At 31.6% G+C, this 23,521-nt stretch overlaps 1 protein-coding gene across 40 annotated transcripts in view; it reads right to left on the bottom strand.

The window, feature by feature from the left end:
• The window catches only part of LOC145683699 (uncharacterized), a 606,036-nt gene that overhangs the window by 422,414 nt on the left and 160,101 nt on the right, over window positions 1–23,521 (bottom strand). For 39 of the 40 annotated variants that reach the window (XM_081755114.1, XM_081755113.1, XM_081755079.1 and 36 more), the window contains exons 6-11: window positions 19,352–19,522; window positions 18,380–18,415; window positions 13,663–13,776; window positions 11,210–11,281; window positions 7,031–7,111; window positions 1,104–1,154 (exon numbers count right to left, since the gene is read on the bottom strand). In XM_081755114.1, the coding sequence (XP_081611240.1) occupies window positions 1,104–1,154; window positions 7,031–7,111; window positions 11,210–11,281; window positions 13,663–13,776; window positions 18,380–18,415; window positions 19,352–19,522 (525 nt within the window). The remainder of the gene's footprint in view (window positions 1–1,103; window positions 1,155–7,030; window positions 7,112–11,209; window positions 11,282–13,662; window positions 13,777–18,379; window positions 18,416–19,351; window positions 19,523–23,521) is intronic. The other variant, XM_081755099.1, reaches the window with a different exon arrangement.

Here is a 23,521-nt window from a genome sequence, read left to right as displayed (position 1 = left end):
CGCTTGTACGTAATACACACCAGCAATTGAAACATCGGGTAAAAGTTTAAGATTTTTCTAAAAAAAAGTTGAAATTCTTGCACCCCTCTGGCAAGAGCCAGGGTTGTTTTATACGTAATACAAAATTTCTACCTTTTATCTTAAAAACAAAGGGCGGAGAAAATTTTCTTCAGTATAACAAGGCCCTTGCAACAGCATCACTCACATGTCCGTATCATATACCTAAACCGGAAAACTCGGGAAAACAGTATTTTTTTCTGAAAAAGACTGCTCGGGCCCGACCGTAGTTTCACATAGCGATCTGAAGAAATTGAGAAATACAGAAAGGAACACACAAAGTGTATGCAAAGTTTCAATCTGGTATCTTGAAAATAAAGGCGTCAAAAACTTTCAAAATTTGCCTTAAGAAGGAATAAAAAATCACGCCTCTTCGCCCCATTTCGCGCTGGCAAGTTGACGATCCGGTCCCAAAACGCATCTGTGTTGTTCTCTTTTTTGTATTCTTGACTTGCGAAAAGAACCCGGCTTAAATACGTATTAAAGAAAATAAATAAGCGGTCAAAGTCGATACTACGCCATTGTAACAAAATTTACAAAAAAAAATACTAAAAGGGTTAATATTTTTCTAACTTATCTTAACTAGTAACATGAATAATATTCAAATTGTGTTGCATAACAAGAACAAAACAAAGAAAAGGCTTTAACATTATTAGCCGATTACATTGTTGATGCTACGGTAATGAGTACTCACTTACTCACCCAAGCGGCAAGCACTTACTCACTCTACGGAGAGAAATATTGTAAAATGTATCCTTCACTGAAAATCATTTCTTATTTTGATATATAATACAAGTTTTAACAATACACTATCAATAGAAGGATAGTGTAACAAGTCAATAAATATTTAACAAAATCATACCTTTCCTACTTTTTCGTGTAACAGTTCTTATGTAAAGATGTATACGGCAAACCCCAGGAAAGAAATGAATAAAACACCTAAATTAATAACGAAAATTAATTTTAAGCAGCAAAAGCTTATCCTATTCTTACGAACAAACTTTACGACCAACAGAGCTTTGAAAAGAAATAATAAAATATTTCACCTGGTGGAGTAGCTGGAGTTATCTTCTTCGTGGTGTAGCCCCACAGCAAACCTAAAAGGGAATGACAAAGTTCATAAACATACTATATTAATATTTCAAATAGAACTTGTAATATTCTAAACTAGTAAAAAACTTATTCTGAACTATAGTATTGCTAATTTGTGGTACGAAATTTATTGTTTGAGCAATTCTAGTATTTATTATTGAAACTACTTTAGTAGAATGTCTTTTAAATAAATTGTCACATTTGCGGATTAACCTCTAATTTCACATTAAGTACTTTTCGTCATCATATTAACACTTAGAATGATGAGTTAATATTAATTATTTTCATCCATTCATACGTATAAAAACAACAAAGTTTTCAATATCCAACAAGAATTTTATTTTTTTATTTATCAATAATCCTCTTATTTTCAGGTTCAACGAAATAGTTTCAAAATCAACATAATCAGTAAAATGGGAAAACTAGATATAAATTCGATCATATCTTACATTTCAATGTATAGTTCATTAACACTATATATATATAGCGAAAAAGAGAGAGACCTTCCGATATAAAAAGTCTTGCTAATTATGAAATACAGAAAAAACTAACAAAGTAACATTGGAAAGAAGGAAAAAGGTAGAATGATATACATACAAAAGAAAGAAAGAAAAATGATATGGGAAAACAACAAATTGTGCACAGTTAGTTATAAAATGAAAAACCTCTTCTAATATATAGTCATGATCTAGTGTACACAAAATGGAAGCCACATTGTCTTTGCGAAATGCTATGCAGATACATTGTATATGAAAATGAGTAGCCCGTTTGTCACCAGTTACGAGTGCAATACGTTGGCCTACTTCTTTGATAACATTCTGATCTTCAAGACCTCAGGCGCCTCTCGATTCAATGGTCACGGTCACGAAAATCTATCTATCGAGTAGTTCCTTATATTTTCTTATTTTCTCATATTTTTTGCAAACTGAAAAAGCCCGTTCTACTGAAGAAGAAAGGGTAAGGTTGGATGATGCAGATGAAAGCCGACAGAAGAAACTTCACCATCTTCCATGGCACCAGCGTCATGCCATCTGATATTCTGGCGTCAGACCTATTACATCCCGCAGGTTCACGCACAGATTGAATTTCCGCCGATGTGACTGCTCTCCACACATTGTCATTCACGTTCGAATATTTCGCATGTCTTCCGGAACTACGTATGTAGGAGGGACCGTCTAGAACCTTCTGGTTGACTGATGCACCACATTTAGGCAGTTGTATTATTCACAGACGTCTACTCCCAGACGAACAGCTCTCTCATTAGATGACTGTAGATCAAATCTAATTACCAGTACAAAATGTCGATAGTTAACAAATATTCAAGTTATAGATAAATGATATTCCAAAAAATCCTGACGAATAATTTCGGACAATAGTCCATCTCATGGATTCAAAAGTACTTCCAAAGAAATTATGTCGAGAATTAGCTTACTCGTCTTCAAACTTTAGCAATTATTTCACTATAATTCGAAATAGCAAAGAAATAATATCAAAAAATAATATTCAAAATTCATGCTCAGTAAAATAAGCAATTCTGATTTAATCATTATGGTGAACCTGTATATATTCAAAATTTGCATAAAATTTCCAAAACTCTTTTAATAACCTTTCAATCTCCAATCTAAATATATTCGAAATTAACAAAATCCAGATTATTTAAATTTACCCCTGTCTCCACTTCTCAATTTAACCTTTTTAAGAGAGTAACGGAATGCTGTCGCCACCAGAGAGAGCTCTAACATGAGTGGTACTTAATGCAAAGAAAGTATAATATCCTTTCAAGACTAGAAAAACAAGGAACGTCGGATCACCGATCACACCTTTAACAATCAAATTCATGAAAAAAGTCCTTGAGAAAAATGTTTGGGGGTGATATTTCAAAAAGACCAGAAATAGTAATTGGAAATAGTAATAAATTCAAACGAAGCAAAGCGGAACTACAATTAATGACCGCACAAAAGGAACGCTTGACACGTGACACTGCTACTTTTTATTTAAAAATATAGAACATTCACTTAAAATTAGTTCTTTTGCTTTACCTTACAGTTATTTTCGTGACACTCATCTCTGGGCCTCTCTCGACTGGACCGTTTTACTAATAGCTGCATATGAACAAGTTGGTCGAATGAGTGCAACTCTTGGAAAACTAATTCGGACTAAAAACCTATTTTTTGCCACTTTCAAAAGGCGGAAATACATCCATAAGGATAATAGCCATATGTAGTAATCTTACTATCATACAGGGAAGCTATTAAAAGGAGTTTCCAGTGACATTGTAGACTGAACAAACTTTGTCCACCACACAACTCCGAATTCCGAGAGTTAATTAACAGAAAATAACTCACATTAATCACAAAGTCACTAATCACGAATTTAATCCATTCACAAATGAGCCGATTAAAGCACAAGTGGTGTAACTTCATTTTCCGTTAGGAATGCTTTTGTTTGTTCTTGTTTTCTCATTACGTAACCTAAACATTGCAGTGTTTCGTGTGTTTTCGTGGCGTTACCAACAAATATATTGTTTGTTAAGAATAATAGCAGTACCGGTACATAGTATTTATGTTGGTAACGCCCCGGAAACACACGAGACATTGCAATGTTTAGGTCACGTAATGAGAAAAGAAGAATAAACAAAAGCATTCCTAACGGGAAATGGAGTTACACCACTTGCGCTTTAACCGGCTCAAATTCATGTGAGTGAATTATAACAATTACACTGATGATTGCAAATCAACATAATACCCGGGCATAAAAAAATTCCGATCTGCCCACCATGACTCGGTGCCTGGCTCTTCTTTAGAGCACGAAATTGGGTAAAACTTTGCAATATTTTTGCAAATTAAACTTATTTTTTAGGTAGAAATATATGATTCGTAACACAATATACAAGTATAATCCAATTATAATCCTTTTCTTTTCCCCGGCACAATCTTCCAACTTCCCCAATGCAGCCCACTTCAAAACACAATGCAAAAATCTCCGAAATCAGCAAGTAACACAAGCACAGATCGAGAAGATGAGCCACACCATTTCAACAACTGGAGCGCTGATTCGTAGACTACGGGGATAAATAAGCCACGCTTCTTCTCGCGCAACCGCATTCCTTTCTCTCTTGCTATTTTTTTCTCTGTATGTCTATTTTTCCTCCTTTTCTTTTTATATTAAAGAACAATCCGCAAAAACAACAAATCTAATCTTTCTAAACCTTTATATAGCTGCTAAATACTGATCAACAAGGCTTCCTTAAATAACATATAAACTTAATATATCTATTTCCTGTTATATCTATATCTATATCTATCTATCTATCTATCTATCTATCTATATATATATATATATATATATATATATATATATATATATATATATATATATATATATGTATATATATATATATATATATATATATATATATATTACTCATTTTTATTTCTTTTTAATTCCTTTTTAAATTATCCTTGAAGGAGTCCATATTTCAGCGAATAACAGTCTGCGTGAAAGGATGACTCGTTACACTGTGAAAGTTGGAATTATCATGATGAAGTTTGATTGCTTTACTTGACAGCTCTTTGTCTGGAGAATACGTAGTGACTCACGTAGTGACTTCTTAATAATTGCTTGCCATGTTTCAACAAGTCTATGAAAATAACACCGCACTGAGCCCACCGTAATTTTCTTGCCTGGCGAGGAAAATCAACATTTTTTAAATCGTTATAAACAACGTTAGCTACTGCCTCGTCCAATGTAATTCTCATCAATCAGAAGCAACTTGCTATGAACTGATGTGACTCGAACATGGCTTACATTATCGACCGTTGTTGGTTTCTGATGTCTATTTCATTGTCTTTTGTGGTTTAATTTGAGCAATATGGAGTAACAATTATTGTTATTTTGAAGCCAAATAATCAAAATATGTTTATTTAAAAATCATCATTTTATTGCAAGTGCAAAGCTCACAAAGCACCCATTACTTCCGTGATACCCTTAAAGCAATTAAGGATAGAGTAATGACCTTATTTGATATGTTTCAAGAATATCGTTAAGTTGAAAGTGTAGGAGTAAAAATTGTCAACAAAGTGCACACCTGACGATATGTCATTACTTATCGGTTATTTCAAGAGCCTTAACGCCTTTAATAATCGGTTTATGATCATTTAAATTGATTAATTGAAAGCATGAAATTTTTTATGTATGCTTGAAGTTTATGAACAACACGAAATGACAAATTAAATAGTTCATGGAGGAAAAAAACAGTTATAAAATCCCAAGGACTATTCATGGGAGTAAAATAATCTTTCCACTAATAAAATAATTTAGCACAATTCCACCTTTAATATTATCTATCTATTAAAATGCTACAATAGCAATTAAAAGCGTCTGAGCTCCAACCTATAACTTCGGCTTTCAAATCTTTCATTTACGGTTACGTGTGATTTCACGTTTAACATGACAAATATTTTAAGTACGAGTACATATACAAATTAGTTAACTAGATCTTTTCCATGAAGTTTATGATATAAAATTATTGTTCAAAGCCTTTGTATTTTAATAAGCCTTCTCTAAAATCAATGCACATGAATTGTGCTTCCATCTTCCGAGTTCTTTTAAACTATATCATATGGACCTTTATATGTTTTTGGTCAATCCTTTCAACAACGAGAACTCGGAAACTACAGGGTGTAGAAAGATGACGTTTTCACTGATCGATTGGAAATTTGCGTAGATTCTCCAGTTCTAATTGAATATTTTAAAAACAGCCATTATTTCTTAATTACATTTTTTAGGGTACACTGGAAACGTTGATATTTAAAAGAGTAAAGCATATCTTACCTGTTCTACGTTCCAACCCCATTGTTCTATATAGGGGTTGCGTATGTCTCAGGCGTTTGTTTCATGGCCAAATAGTAATGAAAAACTAAGGATAACCATTTCTGCAGCCTAAGATGAATCTTTATTTTTTGGAGTGTTTTGACCAATGAACACCATATGTCGCTGACGTTATAATTAATTGTGTATGTAATATATTTGCTTATTACATACTCAATGCAAGAAGAAAGAAAACCCTGATCATACATGAATTAAAAACTCCAACCAGAAGTAGGATTCAATCTTCAATAAGATGCGAGATATTGAAAAAGTAATCGAAAAAAACCTCCACTTTATAGTATCTCTCGCCAATTTTTATCAAGACGTCTTTCACTTGCGTTTGTAAAGGGACATGTACAGATGAGGAATAACAAGGAGATTCATGCTGATATATGAAGGATACGTTGTGTAGAGAGCGCAGGTTCAGCTGGTTTACCTTCTTCAACCATTTGAATTATTTTTTTAATTGCTAGTTATCAACATTTTTGCAGTGCGTACTAGAAGCAATTTACAGTGTATCTGAAACTACTTTTTGTGAACACAAATTTTGCGACATATTAAAGCCATCGTCCTGATTCCATATGACCGCAAATTTGTTCTGATGTTTCCCAAACAACAGCAATAAATAGAATATACATAGATGTTTTAAAACATGGTTGAATAAAATCTTAGAAGAAAGTACATATAAAAATAGCATAACTGTTAATTTTATTTTCTAAGAGCAACTCATTTTTGTGAATATAAAAAACTAAGAATAGTAAGAAGTACAAAGTAGATATAAAAACGTTGCTATTTTGTCACAAAATATAAGTTAATGAAAAACAAAAATGTGATGGTAGACTCTTTCTAAATTATACAAAAAGTTAATTATGCCGTTTTACACGAGTTAAATCATTATTGTTATCAATATGTTTCGAAGGAAATTTATATTCTACAGTCTGAAATCTCAGAGTAACACTTGGTAAAACAGAGAGTTGCATTTGGTAAAACAAGTTAATCCTTTCATACTTACACGTTAAGTTGATTGAGGGATCAAGATTCTCCGTTGAGTTTACTATCACGTAACCAGCAGGCAATAATGCTGTAAGGTTCACTGAAAAAATAAAAAAGAAATGAACCATATAACCAATGCATTTGTTATTACAGCCTATTAAGGTAGTCAATTTTTCATCCTTATTAACTTATAATATGAATTATACAACCAAAAATGATTGTACATTTGTTTTGCGAGTAGTATACATGGTCATGCTTCGCAAAGATGAATATGTTTATGAGATATATTTCAACTTCCCTGTAAAATACGACTATCATCAGTGACAGAATAAAATGTTCTCAAAGGCCGCATTATCAATCAGCTTATCGACCAAGCTTATGTACAAAACTAGATCAGTTATTTCTGACATTTAATCTTTTACCATCTCAATTCCTATCTCTATGGATTTTGCTTCAAAATGAACGACAGCGAGAATGGCAGTACTCATCTAAGCAGGCAAAACGTTATAAATTGGACAGTAATAGCAGAAGCTTGCGATTTCACATTTGAACCAGTTTCCACAATCATCATTTCCCTTTAACCCCTCTACCGGCCATTGTGCATTTGAAGTCACAAACTACGTCATAACACTTGACGTGATGTTAGTGGTGGATTTGCTGCGTTTCTTCATGACTTCTTGAACGTACGGCATTCCTTTCAAGAGTCAGTACCTCTGCATTCATTTTTGCCCAAAATGATTACTTTTATAGTTTCTATTACTTTCTAGGGACAAAATTATATCGTATAAATACAAAAAGAAATGCTGCTAAATAATTCATATGTTAAAGGGTTAAACTAACTTTCTGAACTTTCACATTCACATATATATATTTACGGTATGTATCGAGGGAGCATGCGTGTATGTGTGGTTCCGAGACAATTGAGAGCTTATTGTAGGGAAAATATAAAAGGGGATGAAGATAATAATGTTTGACAGGATGACAGCTAAAGGATTCATTCTAATGGTATTATCCCAGTATGAACAATTTCTTAGATAAATAATAGTCAGGATAGCATACCAGAATAAAAGCACAAGTCTCAAATGTTACAGTATAGTATTCCATATAGTGGTAGGTACAAGAAAATACTGAGATGCTGAAATTATATTACACCCTTTTATGTATCACGTATTTAAAAAAAATACAAAAAGAACCAGTACGTTTTACACTATCGCTAAAACATTTTCAAACACACTTGGTTTAAGATATCATCTACTCTGAATCTATTTGTTTCCTGATGCAATAGATTTTACTGTACATAGGTCGAAAACAAACTATTCCTACAGTTGGATCAGAGTCTGAGAGATATTCAATATGACATATTTGGTTATATATTGTAAAATTTATTCACTAATGTGCAGTTTGGAATATGTCCTGAACATTATAAACAAAAATGTTAAAACTATGGTAGCACATTACTTTTATTTTGAAGTTATAGACAATTACATATATTCCTAAAGATAGCTAATTTTTTACATATTATGCGGTTTTTTAGAATCAAAAGAATGGCATATATTCCTAAGGAAAACTATTTTTTTACATATTATGTAGTTCTATATACATAGTTGTTATCCTGACATTTAATGCACCATAAGTATCATATTTCGAAAAGTGATTACCACGGTCTGCGTATGGACTTCTGTGATCAATTGGCATTTAGTCATTGAGTCGTATTTAGTCCTCGTCGTTGCAATTATAACTTGCATAATCTTGGCATCGAAGCTCTCGCAACACATTTGAGGGTGTGGCTTTTATTTGGCTTTTTAAACGTTAACCTATCAATATTTCATAACAAACTACGAAAGAAAAAGCATTGTGTTCCTTTCGATATTGTGGCCGTATTGGCTTTTTGTGTCTATGTCTATAATACAAACATAGTATTTAAAATCATCCTATTCATATATTTTTATATAAAGCAATATGTCGTGAACATTGTATTTTATCTTAATGATTTTCAGAATTATAATTAGATATTTAACATGTGGTAGATCCCGAATTAACGCTAGCTTCAGTTTAAGTTAAAGATATGAAAACCTACGACACACTGCTGGAAGATCTCGTAGGAGAATAAAAAGTTCAGAATAGACAACCAATAAACTCCTATGTATTTAAAAATCTTTGAGCAGTATTGCACACAAACTGCAAACTTACAATGATTTTAAGAAGTATACCACTTTGAATTTTCCACAAAAACCTCTCTTTTGTTATTTTAATTATCTGTAAATTGTTGAGTTTTAGAAAATTTGTATATTAAATTGAATACTGTGTCATTTCGCCGATGCTAATCTGTGTAAACTCACATAGTGTTTTCGTTCATTTATCTTTCTCATGTGAGAAACATTATACATTTCACTCAGATTTATTTAATAAATGTAGAAATAATTTGAGGTATACATATATATTTAACAATTGTATTATAAACTAAATAGTTATACCTTACATTGAATTGAAATTTTAATAATTATCTGCATACGAATCTTGGCAAATTGCATTTTGTTACGTATTCATGACTAATAAATCTGCATAATTATTACGAATAAATATAACTTCATTGAAGTAAGATTTTACTTGTGTTAAATTAGAAAATCTTGGTTTTGCACGCTCAGATTATCTACTGGCTAGCAAATTCGTGTTAAATGTATAAATTCAGGATTTATTTTTCTGTAGGAATGTACTGAACCCATAATGCTTGTTCGTATTCCATGTTAAACTACACATCGATATCATATCTGCAGTTGTTTCGGTAGAAGGTCACCAAACCTCAATGCAGAAATAGACAATACAATTTTAAATTTAAGATTAACGAAACATGCATTGTTAGCAGAAACATTATTTTAATAATATTCTTTGAGTGTGAAACGTTGATTTTCAAGTTGTTCAGGAAGTAAAGTTAAATGCATTTATATTTAAAAATTTATAATAATTGGCTCAAATAGAGACAAATTTATGTGACAAAATTAAAGACAAAATTAAAAGATAAAATTAAGAGTCAAGAAATTACAACAACGCAAAATTAGGTTAAGAAAATAGATTTCAAAATTATATTGGTTTATGTTAGATGTAAATACAGAAGTGTGAATGTGCAATGTTTTGATTACGAAGAACAACAAAGAAGTAATGCAGAGTCAGGAATATTGTGGGAGTCGTTGTAATATTTATTTTGTTATTTGTTAATTGTTAACATCAACAAAAATTTTAGGATGTGACAAAATTGTCAGTTTACGGAGATAGACTTCTGGAGATTTTGTCTATTTGATGATCATTGCAGAAATGTTAATTTCGGCAATGAGATAGCAAACACGTGGAGTGACGCGAAGCAAGGTGGCAGTTTGGAAATTGACATGTTGGAAATAAATACCCTACCAAGATTGGAAGGTGATTATTCGAAGGAGAGAAGTCTCTGACGATCATTCGAAGAAGCACAGTCTAAGAGGATCATTCCACGACAAGCATTCTAAGACGATCAGTCGAGGAATAGCTTTCCAAGTATTACGATTCGACGAGATTTATTTAGAGAATATTGACTAGCTATAGTGAACTGGTCTATAGTATAATTTCTACAACTATTCTACGTTGTAACATCTTGGTAGCATTATCATCACAAGTGGTTTGGGTTAGCTCTGCTGCGCGTTTGCTTCCTGAGGACCATCATCACCATCGATTCTGAAGGTATGTGTTTGCTATCCGATTATCGTTGTCAAATAGAGAAAATAGTCAGACTTCGCGGGTTGTGATCTGATAACGTTTTGTTCATTCTCTACACAACACACAGTACACTTTAATAACAAAATATTTTACTGAAAATACAATGTTTATTAATGAAACTTGGCATGTGTTTATTTTCTTGGAATTAGTTACTGAATTTTCCCGGACATTATAGAAAATGTTAGGAGGACAACCTCCCTGCGTTTTTGAGCTACGCATTTGCTGTAAAAGACACACGAATGCAGAATGTAATCTACACTAAGAGATTTGAAAAATAGTCAAAAAGTAAAGCCACAGAAACGACATGACATGTTCACCTTTTATATTAACATTAAAATTAAAACCATCTCAAAAGAATTAAGACAAAATTGTAAATTAAAAACATAATATTTATTTATTTTATAACTAATTTAAATGGAATAATTTACAATAAAATAGTTCTCATAATTCTTACCTGGAGTTTGAAGCTGAGGAGCGTAAGGTACAATGCCTGTACCACCTGGAGATCCTCCTCCACCGGACAAAACTACGAAATAGAAAAATAAAATACTCCATTATGGCATATTATTTTTACAATTTATACTGAAACAATCATAGTTACCGGGAAATTAAGAAGAGTAAGTAGATTTGCGGAGAGAAACAGCATACACCTTACTATCTTGTATTGCTGCAGTTCACTATAACTGATAAAGAAAAATCTGCTCAATAATTTCAAATAACAAATTGTACTAAAGAAACTTCTCTTGGTAAGGGAAAGAATGTTAAATCTAAAGTCGCACTCAGAATAAATATTTTCTGGGAAACCTAGTTCGAAATTGATAAGCCACACACATTCAGTGCGACAAAATATCTGTAGAAAGGAAGCTATAGCGTTCATACGAGACGCATCCTCAAAGTAAGTTTCCTATGCGTCCCATAGCTAAGAAGCAGTATGCTGCGCAAAGCGACTACGTGTACGTGAGAGAGTAAGGTCTTAGCATGGCACATGCACGAGCGGAACTTCCCAGGGTGCTCTCAGTAGGGTCATGCCTGTGGTTGAAGATGGACGTTCCTATTCCCGCTCCCGCCTCGTGTGAAATGCGAACATTTATAATGTTTCTGAATGCACAGGGCATAGCACCCGTCGAAATACATCGTTAGCTGTATCGTTGCAAAAATGACAATGCTAACCCTGTGTTCCTTTCTTTGTGCTCTAGTGTCAGTTGCTTCAACACAAAACTTCTTGATCTGCAGGCACTCTATGACAGTGGTGTGCAATAAGAAGCGGAAAATCTGCAGAAACTGCTTGCTTATGCCGTTAGACCCATGGACCTAGCACAGTTAACGATGGATTTCGATTGGTCCTGTGCACTGTGCATTCAAAAACTTTATCACTGTTCGCACTTCATACGTAGCGGGATCTGGAAGAGAAATGTCCATCTTCAACCACTGCCACACTAGGACCTTACTCTCTCACGTACACGTAGTCACTTCGCGCAATATACCGTTTGTTAGCTATGGGACGAGTGGGAAACTTACTTTCTGGATACGCCTCGTAAATACTTTTAATGTATCTTAGACGACATTCCACTCTCGAAATTTTTGAAGTGTTTTTGTGTATAAAGGAAACCAAATTACTGTTGTCAACGTTTATATATCAACATCGTGTTGCGAGCTAAGTCATTGTCGCCTTCTTTTTCTTTTTTGCCGCTCTGAGTATTATATACAAAATTTCAATGGAAATCATTGGCCAACTAAACTCTATAGACTAAAGAGCTTTATCAATGATTGTTCCGCCATGTTACGTATCATTCCAAACAGAGCTTTGCATGTAGAAACAAACCAAACCCACTCATCATTGTTTTGGATATATTTTAATATTCATGATCTATATCTGAGGATCTTCTCGTAACTGAAAAAATCCATCCCCTAATAATAAATAACTTGTATATAGTGAAACAGCCTGAGTTCTTCGTTCCAATTAAGGGCATTGTTAAAATTGAAGTAACAACGCAATATTTACGCATCAAAACCATACAATATTGATTATATTTGTATTATACATAATAATATGAAAGGTTCTACACATAAATATCGTTCCCTCACAATTTGGTTCCTAATGTAACTGTTACGAGAGAGAGTACAGCTATTTTTATTGAGACATTAGGACCTTAATTCTAAATTTTGTAGTTTCATATAGCTGACAGAAATAAATTTCTGTTCTACAATAAACATCAATATTATCACATAGATCATTCCTGTCCTTAAATAATCTTAAAAGTTGATATTAAAGAAAACAAATAGCTAATGGAATCTTCAATGCCTTAATATGTTGTATAATAAATATAAAAATAACAGATCGTAACAAAATTTCTGAGTTTAACAAGCAAGATTTTTGCTAGAAATGTTTCGTCTATTTTCCTTCAGAATTTTCTTAGTCCCAATTTTTTGTCTGTACGTTAACAAAATGAAAAAACTGTTTTCGCACTAGTAGTCACAGGACACCTACACCATATGAACAAAATTTATTGTGCAGTACAAATGCAATTATGTTTTATCAGCACTAATTAGACTGGAATGAAGCTACCAGAGCTGATAATCCCTTTGCTGGAGTTGAATTATTCCTTAGTTTTATATAATGTATCTTGAAACCTTCTGATACTGTTTCATATCCCAATATATATATTTACCTAGGAAAATATATTTGTCTCAAACTATGGAGTAAAATGTGAACTAACTACTGCAAAGTATATGTCTATACAAACAGTTGAGATGAACTAAAGAATAAGTGTGTACAGTTATATTTCCAGTTTATGAAACCTCTCCTTGCATGGTCTAAGCATAATTACTTGTGTTAGAATATTCGTTTCCTCTTCTAAAGCTCTTGACCCATATAAAAGATAAAAATAAACTGTTAAATGATCTCACCAGATTCTTCATCAGATGTCTCACGAGAGCCTGATAGACCTACTTTTCTACTTCCGGAATCTCCTCGGGTTCTACTTTTGGCAGGAGGATGGACTATTATTTCTTCTTCGTCATCTGCGTACAGAAAGGTATACATTTCAATCCATTAAACAGTTATAAGTTTAAATACTAACTATAATATTTAATATATATGGAACAACTAATAGCAATGACACTTGTGTATTATATGAAGATAACAGTTTGTATGACATAATTTTTTCTCAGTTGCTATTTAAACTGAAAGTGAAGTACAAAGAACAACTTCTCACTATTTATTACGTTTTTATTATATTGAAATTAATATAAAAACTGAAACTAGTCGACACCTGTTAGTTTCGCTTTGAATAAAGGTGTTAGAATGGAAAAGGAAGTATTCTTAGAATGTTTAATTGACTGCAGAAAGCATCTTTTGACTCTTTTCGTTTTCACTCTGAAGTTATCAACGTTAAAACCAAAATTGCTTGATTTCTGTCACTGCTGCTTCCAGTACAAAGATTTGAGTATCCAGAATATCTTTTGCATCGCTTAATTGGTTTCGCAAAATCGCTCTTCACTCTTGATTACACTTTTAGACTTCCAAACTATGCTATGAATAAGTGCCAGAAGTCTCATTGAAGAGCTTTGTCCGTCATCTGTTCATCAATGTGTAGAAAGGTATCAGAGCAAAAATAGTAAAAAATAGCAAGATGTGGTCTTCCGCAATCGATTCAGCTTTCGAAGTTAAGGTTTAATCTCCTACGGTAAATCTCTTTTCAAACAGGCGTAGTTCAAATTAGTCATTTTCGATTTCAACGTTTATCGCCGCTGGACGAAAACGATAACAGATAGCGAGAAGTGATCTTCTGCGAACGATTAAGCATCCCAATACAGATTTTAACATTTATGACCATAGAAATGAAATTGCTAACAGATAGCGAGAAGAGTTTTGTCCAAATTCTGGTGCTACACCTAGAGTACCATGACACTACCTTAACGGATTTTGATGAATATTAAAATCTGCCTGCAGAAGTGCTAGGTATTTATATACATTTTATTCTTACCTTAAAATTATTTGACCACATAATTCCATTATATGAGTAGCTAATGTGGCTAAAAGTGTATAATCGTAATCTACACTCACAAGTAAATGGTCCCAACATCACACGTCCGAATTGGACCATATTTAGTATATATACTAATTTGAGGTTGGCGAATAACGTGGGAGTAGTCACTGCGTTGGCTTTTTCGTGCTTTGTTAGATATGTACGGTGATGCAAAACAGAATGCAAAACAGATGCAGAACAGAACTATGTAATCCGAGTCCAAATTGGACGAAATTTCTTATAGATAGAAATTTGTGGTCGGTGAATAACGTGTTGGCTCCCATGTTCGCTCGGCATACGCAAACGTATGTCTTAAAACCACAATACTAATGAGTTTCAAGTTTCTTCCCTATTTCAATTATCTAAAAGATAAGATTTTGTATCGACGAAAAACGCCAATTTAAATAACATGTAATTTGTTCATCCCCAATATACCCCTTAATATCTAATATTATTTAGTTTAGGCAAATTTCCTGTGGGTTAATAATAGCAGGTCACAATCATGCCAAACTTCATCGTTCTAATTCTGCCGGCAGTGTCTAAACATTTTGGAGTTTATAGGATATAACATAAATAATATGTGAAAGAATTTTCAGTTAGTTAGAAAACCAATCTCAAGATGGAAATTTGTATTTTTTTTTTTTTTGTGATTTTGTTAAATAATTTTTTATATAACGTACAAGCATACCGAATTTCAAGTTTCAGTTCAGTTTTCAAGTACTAAAAATATGACATTATAGATCAAAAGGCACATATAAATAACATGGGAAATTTCGTCCTCCCCCTTTAGATCCCACAAACTTAAAAACGTTCGCTTTGGCAATTTTTCTCTGGATTAGGCTTGGAAAGCTACGATCATGCTAATTTAGTCTTTGTAGCTCTACATGAAGTGCCCAATAATTTTTGGTGTGAAAGATATACTATCAAAATAAAATGCAGAAGACTTCCAATTGCCCATGAAACACCACTAAGGTTGGAAATTTTCATTTTTAGTAATTTCGGTAAATACTCCTATAGAAACCGTTTGAATTCTAGGTACCCAAACCCATGAAAAAACATGAGCTAGAAAAATATCCGTTAAAAAAACATGGGGAATTTCTTCATCTACACTTTATCTACCCTAGAAATGAGAAATATTCACTTTCGGCTAAATTTCTTGTGGTTTAGTACCAAAAATCTACAATCATGCCAAATTTCAACATTCAACGCAAGTACCCGATATTTTGTGCCAGTTCATTTACTTTTACGTATACGTAGTTAAGATATATTAATGAATATTACTATGTGTTCGTCAAATCAAGTAGAACAGCGGATTTGAAATATAGATGTATCTTAAGTGAAACTAAGCTCAAAAATATTGTCTACGAGGAAGACCTTAATGTTTACTAACATATTATATAGTCGTTATGGGTATTTTAAGAATTTCGATTGGATTAGATTAAAATAAATTTAGCTTCTCTTTCTGTAGATAAAACGTTTAGCAAGAGCTTAATATGGGTTCCTAATAACACTATCTTAAGCCTGATATAGCGATTTTATATCATTAGACACTTGAGGAAATTTGTTTTTCATCCCTCTCCGAGCAATGGTGACTATACAGTACAACCATCAAGCGCACTATTAGAAAGGACGACTTAGAGTAAAAATCAACAAAATTAACAATACAAAGATTATACACTCGAACAAAATTATTTTTATAAGTAGAACACAAAATTAAGACTTCTAGGTGTTGAATGATTGAATGTTAAAGCTACGAAGTGGGTTTTGTTCATATGACATGAAAAATCGAAAACTGTACAAATATGATGAACGAGAATTATGTTTTGGTATCTCTACGTCTAGTGATGGACAGGTGTACCTTCTTTGAGATAAATATCTTAACGCAAAGGGATAATCCCTATCAACTTCTACCAAACCATCAAAGTAAAGAATATGTGTTGTTTACACATCACTCTTTTATGAAAACACAGTTATCTGGAATGTTCCCAAAAATTTATAATAATGAGGACATATTCATCCTTAAAGTAATTGATTGATATTTCCCGTTGGCAGTCGCAACATGCATAACAATACCAACTTGCCTTTAATTATAGAGAAACTCATACTAAATTGCAAAAATTATAATATTGCTTACAACTTGACATCCTGAACTGATCCTTAATTTTTCGTCATCAAAGAGTAAGGTTGGCTCGCAATATTCATTTCTCTAATGACTAGAATTTGGATATATGATTGCACCCATGGTCGTCTGAAGGAAAGGGCACAGTGGGTCCCTAGCCTACTGGCTCTTGGAAATGTATATGTAATATTAGCAAACCACGTACGTATATTAAATACAAGAAATTCCAGACGTCATATAGCAATCATGTAGATGATCCAACCGTAGAAAATTTTCTTCATGCGGCGCTGACTGCAAAATATTTTAATATCTTTGCTTACTTCAATTTAATTACGGAATTATTTTCAGAAATTGTATGTGTTCGGCTAAAGGTTACCAATCTATCTTATCTTGCTTACAGGTCATTATCTTCCCAGAATAATCAACCAGATATTATTATGTCAAACAAGTTATGTTTATCCATATGAATATAACAGTGATAGCTCACTGAATTTGTCTAAGGTCTGGTACATTCTTGCCGAAACGACCGATCATATTAAGAAACGCAAAAAAATCATAAAATATTAAATGTAGGTGAAAACTGTGTGCTCTATAAATTTCAATTTCTTTCTTAAAGGTTAAGAGTTTGAGGCGATATATATATATATATATATATATATATATATATATATATATACTACACTTGGCTTGAAAAAAAATCTCTTACTTAAAAGCCCTAATTTCATGGAAACGAAATAAATTATTGTACGGAAGAACAATAGTGGCGCGTAAGTATTTTGTGATGCATAAAATGCACTTCGGATATATAAAAACTAATTTTATTATTGATATTTTGATCCTACAAAATAGGTTCCTGGTAAATCCAATGTTATTCTGTTCAAACTGAGTAAATAAAACATAGGGAATGACATTAAAGGGTTTGTCATCAATATTGGTCATGGTATTTATCAAGAATCTGATTTAAATACAGCCTGCTTAGCAAATTGATAGTGACCAAAAAGAAAACTAAATATAATTTAGGGCTGGAGGAACAAAATGAACACTATTTCAAACCAATGCGTTTTATATACCTCTGAAGGCATAACATATATTACAGAGTTTATTTATATGATCACTGTGTCTTCTCATGATGGAAAACTGTAGTTACTGGTATTAATTAAATTACAAGAATAATTAATTAAATATATGTGTATAATTTTTATTAATAAGTTCTCAGAAATTGTTTTCTCATTCTCAATCACTAGAATTAGTAAGTTAGTTTTGATATAATGATACTATCATTCTTAATATATTATATTTATCAAAAGATCATCAAATGATCAGACAGTGTAAATTGAAAATGTAAACGACAGCATGGATTCAAACAAACAGCAATATTTTCAAAAACTTTTGTACAGCTCTTTACATGTCATTAGTCGTAAGTTAATCAGTATATATATTGTATTTCGACAAAAATATTAAGTTCTAGTTTACTTACCAACAGGGTGAGCTGCGGTATCTTCATCTCCTATGCCTGTTTACGAAGAAAACAAAATTTGGAATTTGGTGAAGTTTCATAAAAGTAACATAATCTTGCCACGGATTTTTTATATTGAACTTATTTTCTGACCAACACATTGTTTCGTAACTGTTTATTTTTACAACATAAATGCGGAATTTATATTGCATAAACTCAAAATTTCGAAAAATCAGATATTTTGCAAACTGAACATTAGTATGTAAAGTTATTTATTTGGTTAACAAGGGACAACATGTAGATTTTATAAGTTCAAATTTGTAGTTATCTATTAATATCTTTGTACATTATATTGAGACTAGTAAATGAATTAAAACGTTACATTTACATTACCTCTTATAAATGGCTGAAAATATGTTTCATCAATTTTGGTTTATAGGTGTTTATAGTGTGAAAAGATATAAACATTAAACTAATAGTATTTTGAAGTTAAATTAATATGTGTAGAAATAATTAAATATAACATAATTTCTGTACTAAATGTAAAGAAAATTATTTGATCAATTCCTAATTCTATAGTTGAGAAATTTGTAGTTACGGGTTTATTCCTTCTGTTATAAATTAAGTGTTTATTGTTTTAGTCGTAATAAAAGGTGTAAGTCAATATAATTATTTAAATACTTTTTAGAATTTAATTTTATGTCTGGAAAATAGTTATAAAACAACAAAGCGGCATGTCTTTCTTCATCAGAAAATATTTAATTCTATATGTACCAATAATATATTTATTTGAATTATATACCTTTCTCTTAAATTACAACTATTAGAAATTGAAAGTAGTATTCAATTAGTTATTTGTTTTTTCTTATTTGAATGTGTCAATGATTAGGTTAATTTGCTTCAAACGTATGCAAATGTATTGAAATGACCGTGTTTAATATCTGTTTGTGAAGTGATGAACTTTGTTACATTTTAAAATCTCATCTAACTGACCTTCACAAAGTCTCAAACACTCCTCTTGAGTTTTGAAACGATTAGAATTGCCTCCGCATCCTCCATATTGAAATTTTTCACAAGCTTTTTTAGAGGGGTTATAATGCCACATAAAATATCGTGCCCTACAGTCTCCTCGCTCAGAAGGAAGCCTGCAAATTACATTCGGATCTGAAAATATAGTATGCATTCACAAATTAGACGTCGTTTAGCATGTGTAGTTTACTGAATCTACCGGCATGCCTTTTATCGAGTTTAGTTCTTTACTTATATTTCAAGTTAGGGGATATTTTAGTTTAGAAGAGTCGATGGCTTGGTTGTTCCAATTTAATGTTCACTTATTTGTATACTTCATTTTGATCTTTATTTAGAAAAAATCTTACTGAATTTACATATATTCTTGTGGCGTGTTTGCTTATTTTTCTAATATCTTATCAGATCATAATCGTTTCACTGAAAAATATTCCTAACAAAATACCTTCTTTTCTTACATTCACTACACGCATTCACAATAAGTTAAGCTGTTGTCCCATTTACGCAATTTGTTTGTTATTCATGTAAAGTTATTTGTGACTTCAACAGTCTTTTATGATTAGCAATCTGGTAACTGCTAACTAGTAAATTTAATTTTTCTGTGTTAAGTTTTATTACATGGCTGATCCAACAGTAAATTGTACACTCAAATGGTACAAGGAACAAACCGATTTGACTGAAAACATGTATATTCAATTATCACTACAAAATGTTTAAAAATAATACAGCAGTGGTTGGGAATTAAAATCTGTTTTGAAAAATATTAATCATTTTGATGCATACTTGATTATCGGTTATTTACTATATTTATCAATTAGTTACTGCAATTTAAGTCTTTTCCTTGTTCTGGCCTATATTTATTCAATCGTTTTTATAATGTTGCGAATAATTTTACATTTGTGTAGAGTTTTTAATATCCCATTAAATAGAGATGGTTTATTCAAGTTGCTTCTCCTATATTGTTTGACTTACATATGTCACCCCAGTTCGAAATGTGTAAAAAATTACCATCAAGAATCCTTGACTGATAAGCGAACAATGTTCGAAAAATTATCCTCCCCTCTTTATTTCTCTAGCATTACATAACAACGTTCAGAACTTTCACAATAAAGAGCACATATAAAACATCACTCCTAGATGAATTCAAATAGTTGTAGCCTTTAATACGTAACTTCAAAGTATTTACAAACTCTAGTTCTTATTGAGGGCTGTATAACATGAGAGAAATCCCTGCATAACGTTATTTATAACAAATCTCAACAATATGAAGGAAGTTAAACAAATAATAATCAAAATAAAATGAGCATCAGTACGTTCGTAATCCTTAAGTAGTTATATTAAATCTTGAAACATAGTTTATATTAATTTATTAATTTCAGCTCAGAGTGCATTACGTTCATATCATTCGAATTTTCTTCTATCAAAAGGGTACAATCTGAATGTATTGCATAAAAATGAAGTAAACAGTAAATCGGAACAACATTAAATTAATTTTATATTTTATTCTACCAAAGCGAATGAAACAAAATAAATTTATTAAAAATTCGAAATATTATATTTTCAATTTTACTTGACGTTAACAATGTTTTTATCTATTAACTATTTTTTGTAAATCTGCCAAATTTAATCATTAAATAATTAAATATATTTTACTTTATTACTGAATAATAATTTACTTTTACAATTTAAAATTTATCCAGTATTATTACTAACTAAATAGTAATTGTAGATTTACTTTAAAAGGATATGATAACGAATTGGTTTAATGCTTGATCTTATAATCAAAACAAGGAATATAAATGCATTTAAAATATCCATATATATATATATATGTGGATATTAAAAGCGGATATTATTTGATATTATGAGATGCATAAAATATGCAAAAATCTTTAAACAGTAAAAAAAATGCTTTATTACTCACTGCAAAGCCAAACTTATTTCAAAATGAAACGCTTCAAAACTAAAGATATGAGTCATAGCAATTGTAATAAGACAAATACTCATAGAATTTATATTTTCATACAGGGTATTCAAATATCTAGTTCCATTAGTTCTTTGATGAAAATATACATATAGATGTAATCGAAAAATTAGAACAAACTTAATAATTAGTTATAAATATATCATCTAAAATAAATGAATTAGCAATGTATTACGAATGTAATTAAACAACTATTCTGATTGGTACTAAGCTTAGTCAATTGGCTGAACCTTATTTAGAAATGGTTTTTCATATCTTAGGATCTAACTAGCAAAAAGCACAAATATATACGAACGATCTCAGAAAAACTTTCATACCAGGATTGAAAGGAAAGTTCATTTATTTTCACTAATTATAATAAGGCAATATTACTTGAATAATAATATTATTTTACTTATATATTATTTTCTTAAAGTAAGGATTCAGCATTACATAAATATATACACCAACTACAACTATATTATGTACAATTGAATTTAAGATACCCAACACTATTAAGCCCAACTACTTTAGTACAATATTTACAGATAGTGTATTATCAAATCCACTAGGCGCATAATATTTATTGATTCCCATGCATATGTAGAGATAGAAGAGAGATTAATTTTGAAGACACTAGAATAATACACGCATTTTAACCATAAATCTTATCTTCTGATGAATCTGTGAGAAAGAATTTTACGTGAAGCATGTGGAATGTCTTCAACGTAAAAACAATTACTATACATTTCTAACTTTGACATCACAAAATAATAATAATAATAATAATAATAGTTTAACAATATATATTGTGATGTTAAACATTTTAATGTATTCATGTAGTTTAAAACAGCTTGGTACTTTTAATTCAATTCCAGCAAATCCTACTTAGAGAGAGTGTCAATTTCAGAAACCCCCTCTCGTTGGATTGATACCTTGTACCAGAGATTTAGCACGGCGAAATCACTCACTTTTTCTTCTATTCCCTATCAGATGAAGACATACAATAGACTCATATTTAGCTTCAGGCAGGAGTATAGCAATTAGTGTTGCAATTAGCTTGCCTATTTTGGGATTTCTTGTGAAGTTAAAGTCTCAAGTAGCCTTAAGGTAGCCAGTGTCAGAATGAGCTGGAAACAAGATTGTTATGGCCATAACATCTCAATATCAAACTCACCCTTTACAAACGTTGAAAGCTTCATCTCTTGGCTCATTTAGTATATGCTACATATTAACTAAGAAGTGACTAAAATTAATGTCGTGCAAGTTTCAATTTCTTACAGAATATGACAAATGAGAATGTATGTAAAATTACAGAATTACAAATGACAGACTGAGATTACTGAGCACGTTACAAAACAAATGCTTAAAGGTATAAAATGAGCAAACGTCGATTGCTCAATGTTATATAGCACAAGTTCTTTGTAGTTGGAGATAGTGAATATCAAGACCAAAGAAAGTACAAAAGAGTAGAAAAATGTATATGATCCTTAGATTGTTGTCGAAAGTGAACAAACCCAAACCGGTCCAGAATTACGTGGAAAATTTCTCTATGTTGGGTCGTTTAACTTTCATTCTACTGCTAGGCTTACTGTTGCCGGACAAGCCTAATTTAACTATTAATACAACTGAAGCTGCTACTGATAAAGAGTACGTAACTGAGTGAAAAGCAACAAGAACCCAAAAATGAGCTGCACGAGACGGTGTTCTCAGCTACTTTTGAAGTAAGTAGAACATTCCTTACTTCAATAGTGATATGCACTTTAAAAATAATGCTCCGATATAGTAACCACTTTCAAATGTGGTGCAACTTTGGTTGATGAGACATGGATTGGTAACATATTTAAACTCATGGAAATAAGGAATCAGAATGAATTTTATAGATTTTAGAAAGGAAAAGTCCATAAATGGGTTGATTGCTAATCATACATATGTAATTCAGGCCCAGTGAAACTTTTCAGTAATTAAACTGATATTACTTAAGAAGTTGACCAAGTTCAGGTCTAGAGGAACTAAAAGGTAAACATTTTTGAAATTTAAAGATTCTCGTGTATAAAAGATAAATTGGCTCTTAACGACAAAAAAAATCAACAAAATTACTATTTGCTAGATACATATGTAACAAAATAAACTGATGCATTATATAAAAATGATAACAATATAACTAAAACATT

This window comes from Thermobia domestica, chromosome 4 (assembly GCF_964235325.1).
Source record: "Thermobia domestica chromosome 4, izTheDome1.hap1.1, whole genome shotgun sequence".
NCBI classification, from domain to species: Eukaryota; Metazoa; Arthropoda; class Insecta; order Zygentoma; family Lepismatidae; genus Thermobia; species Thermobia domestica.
This window is presented reverse-complemented; position numbering and strand designations above follow the sequence as displayed.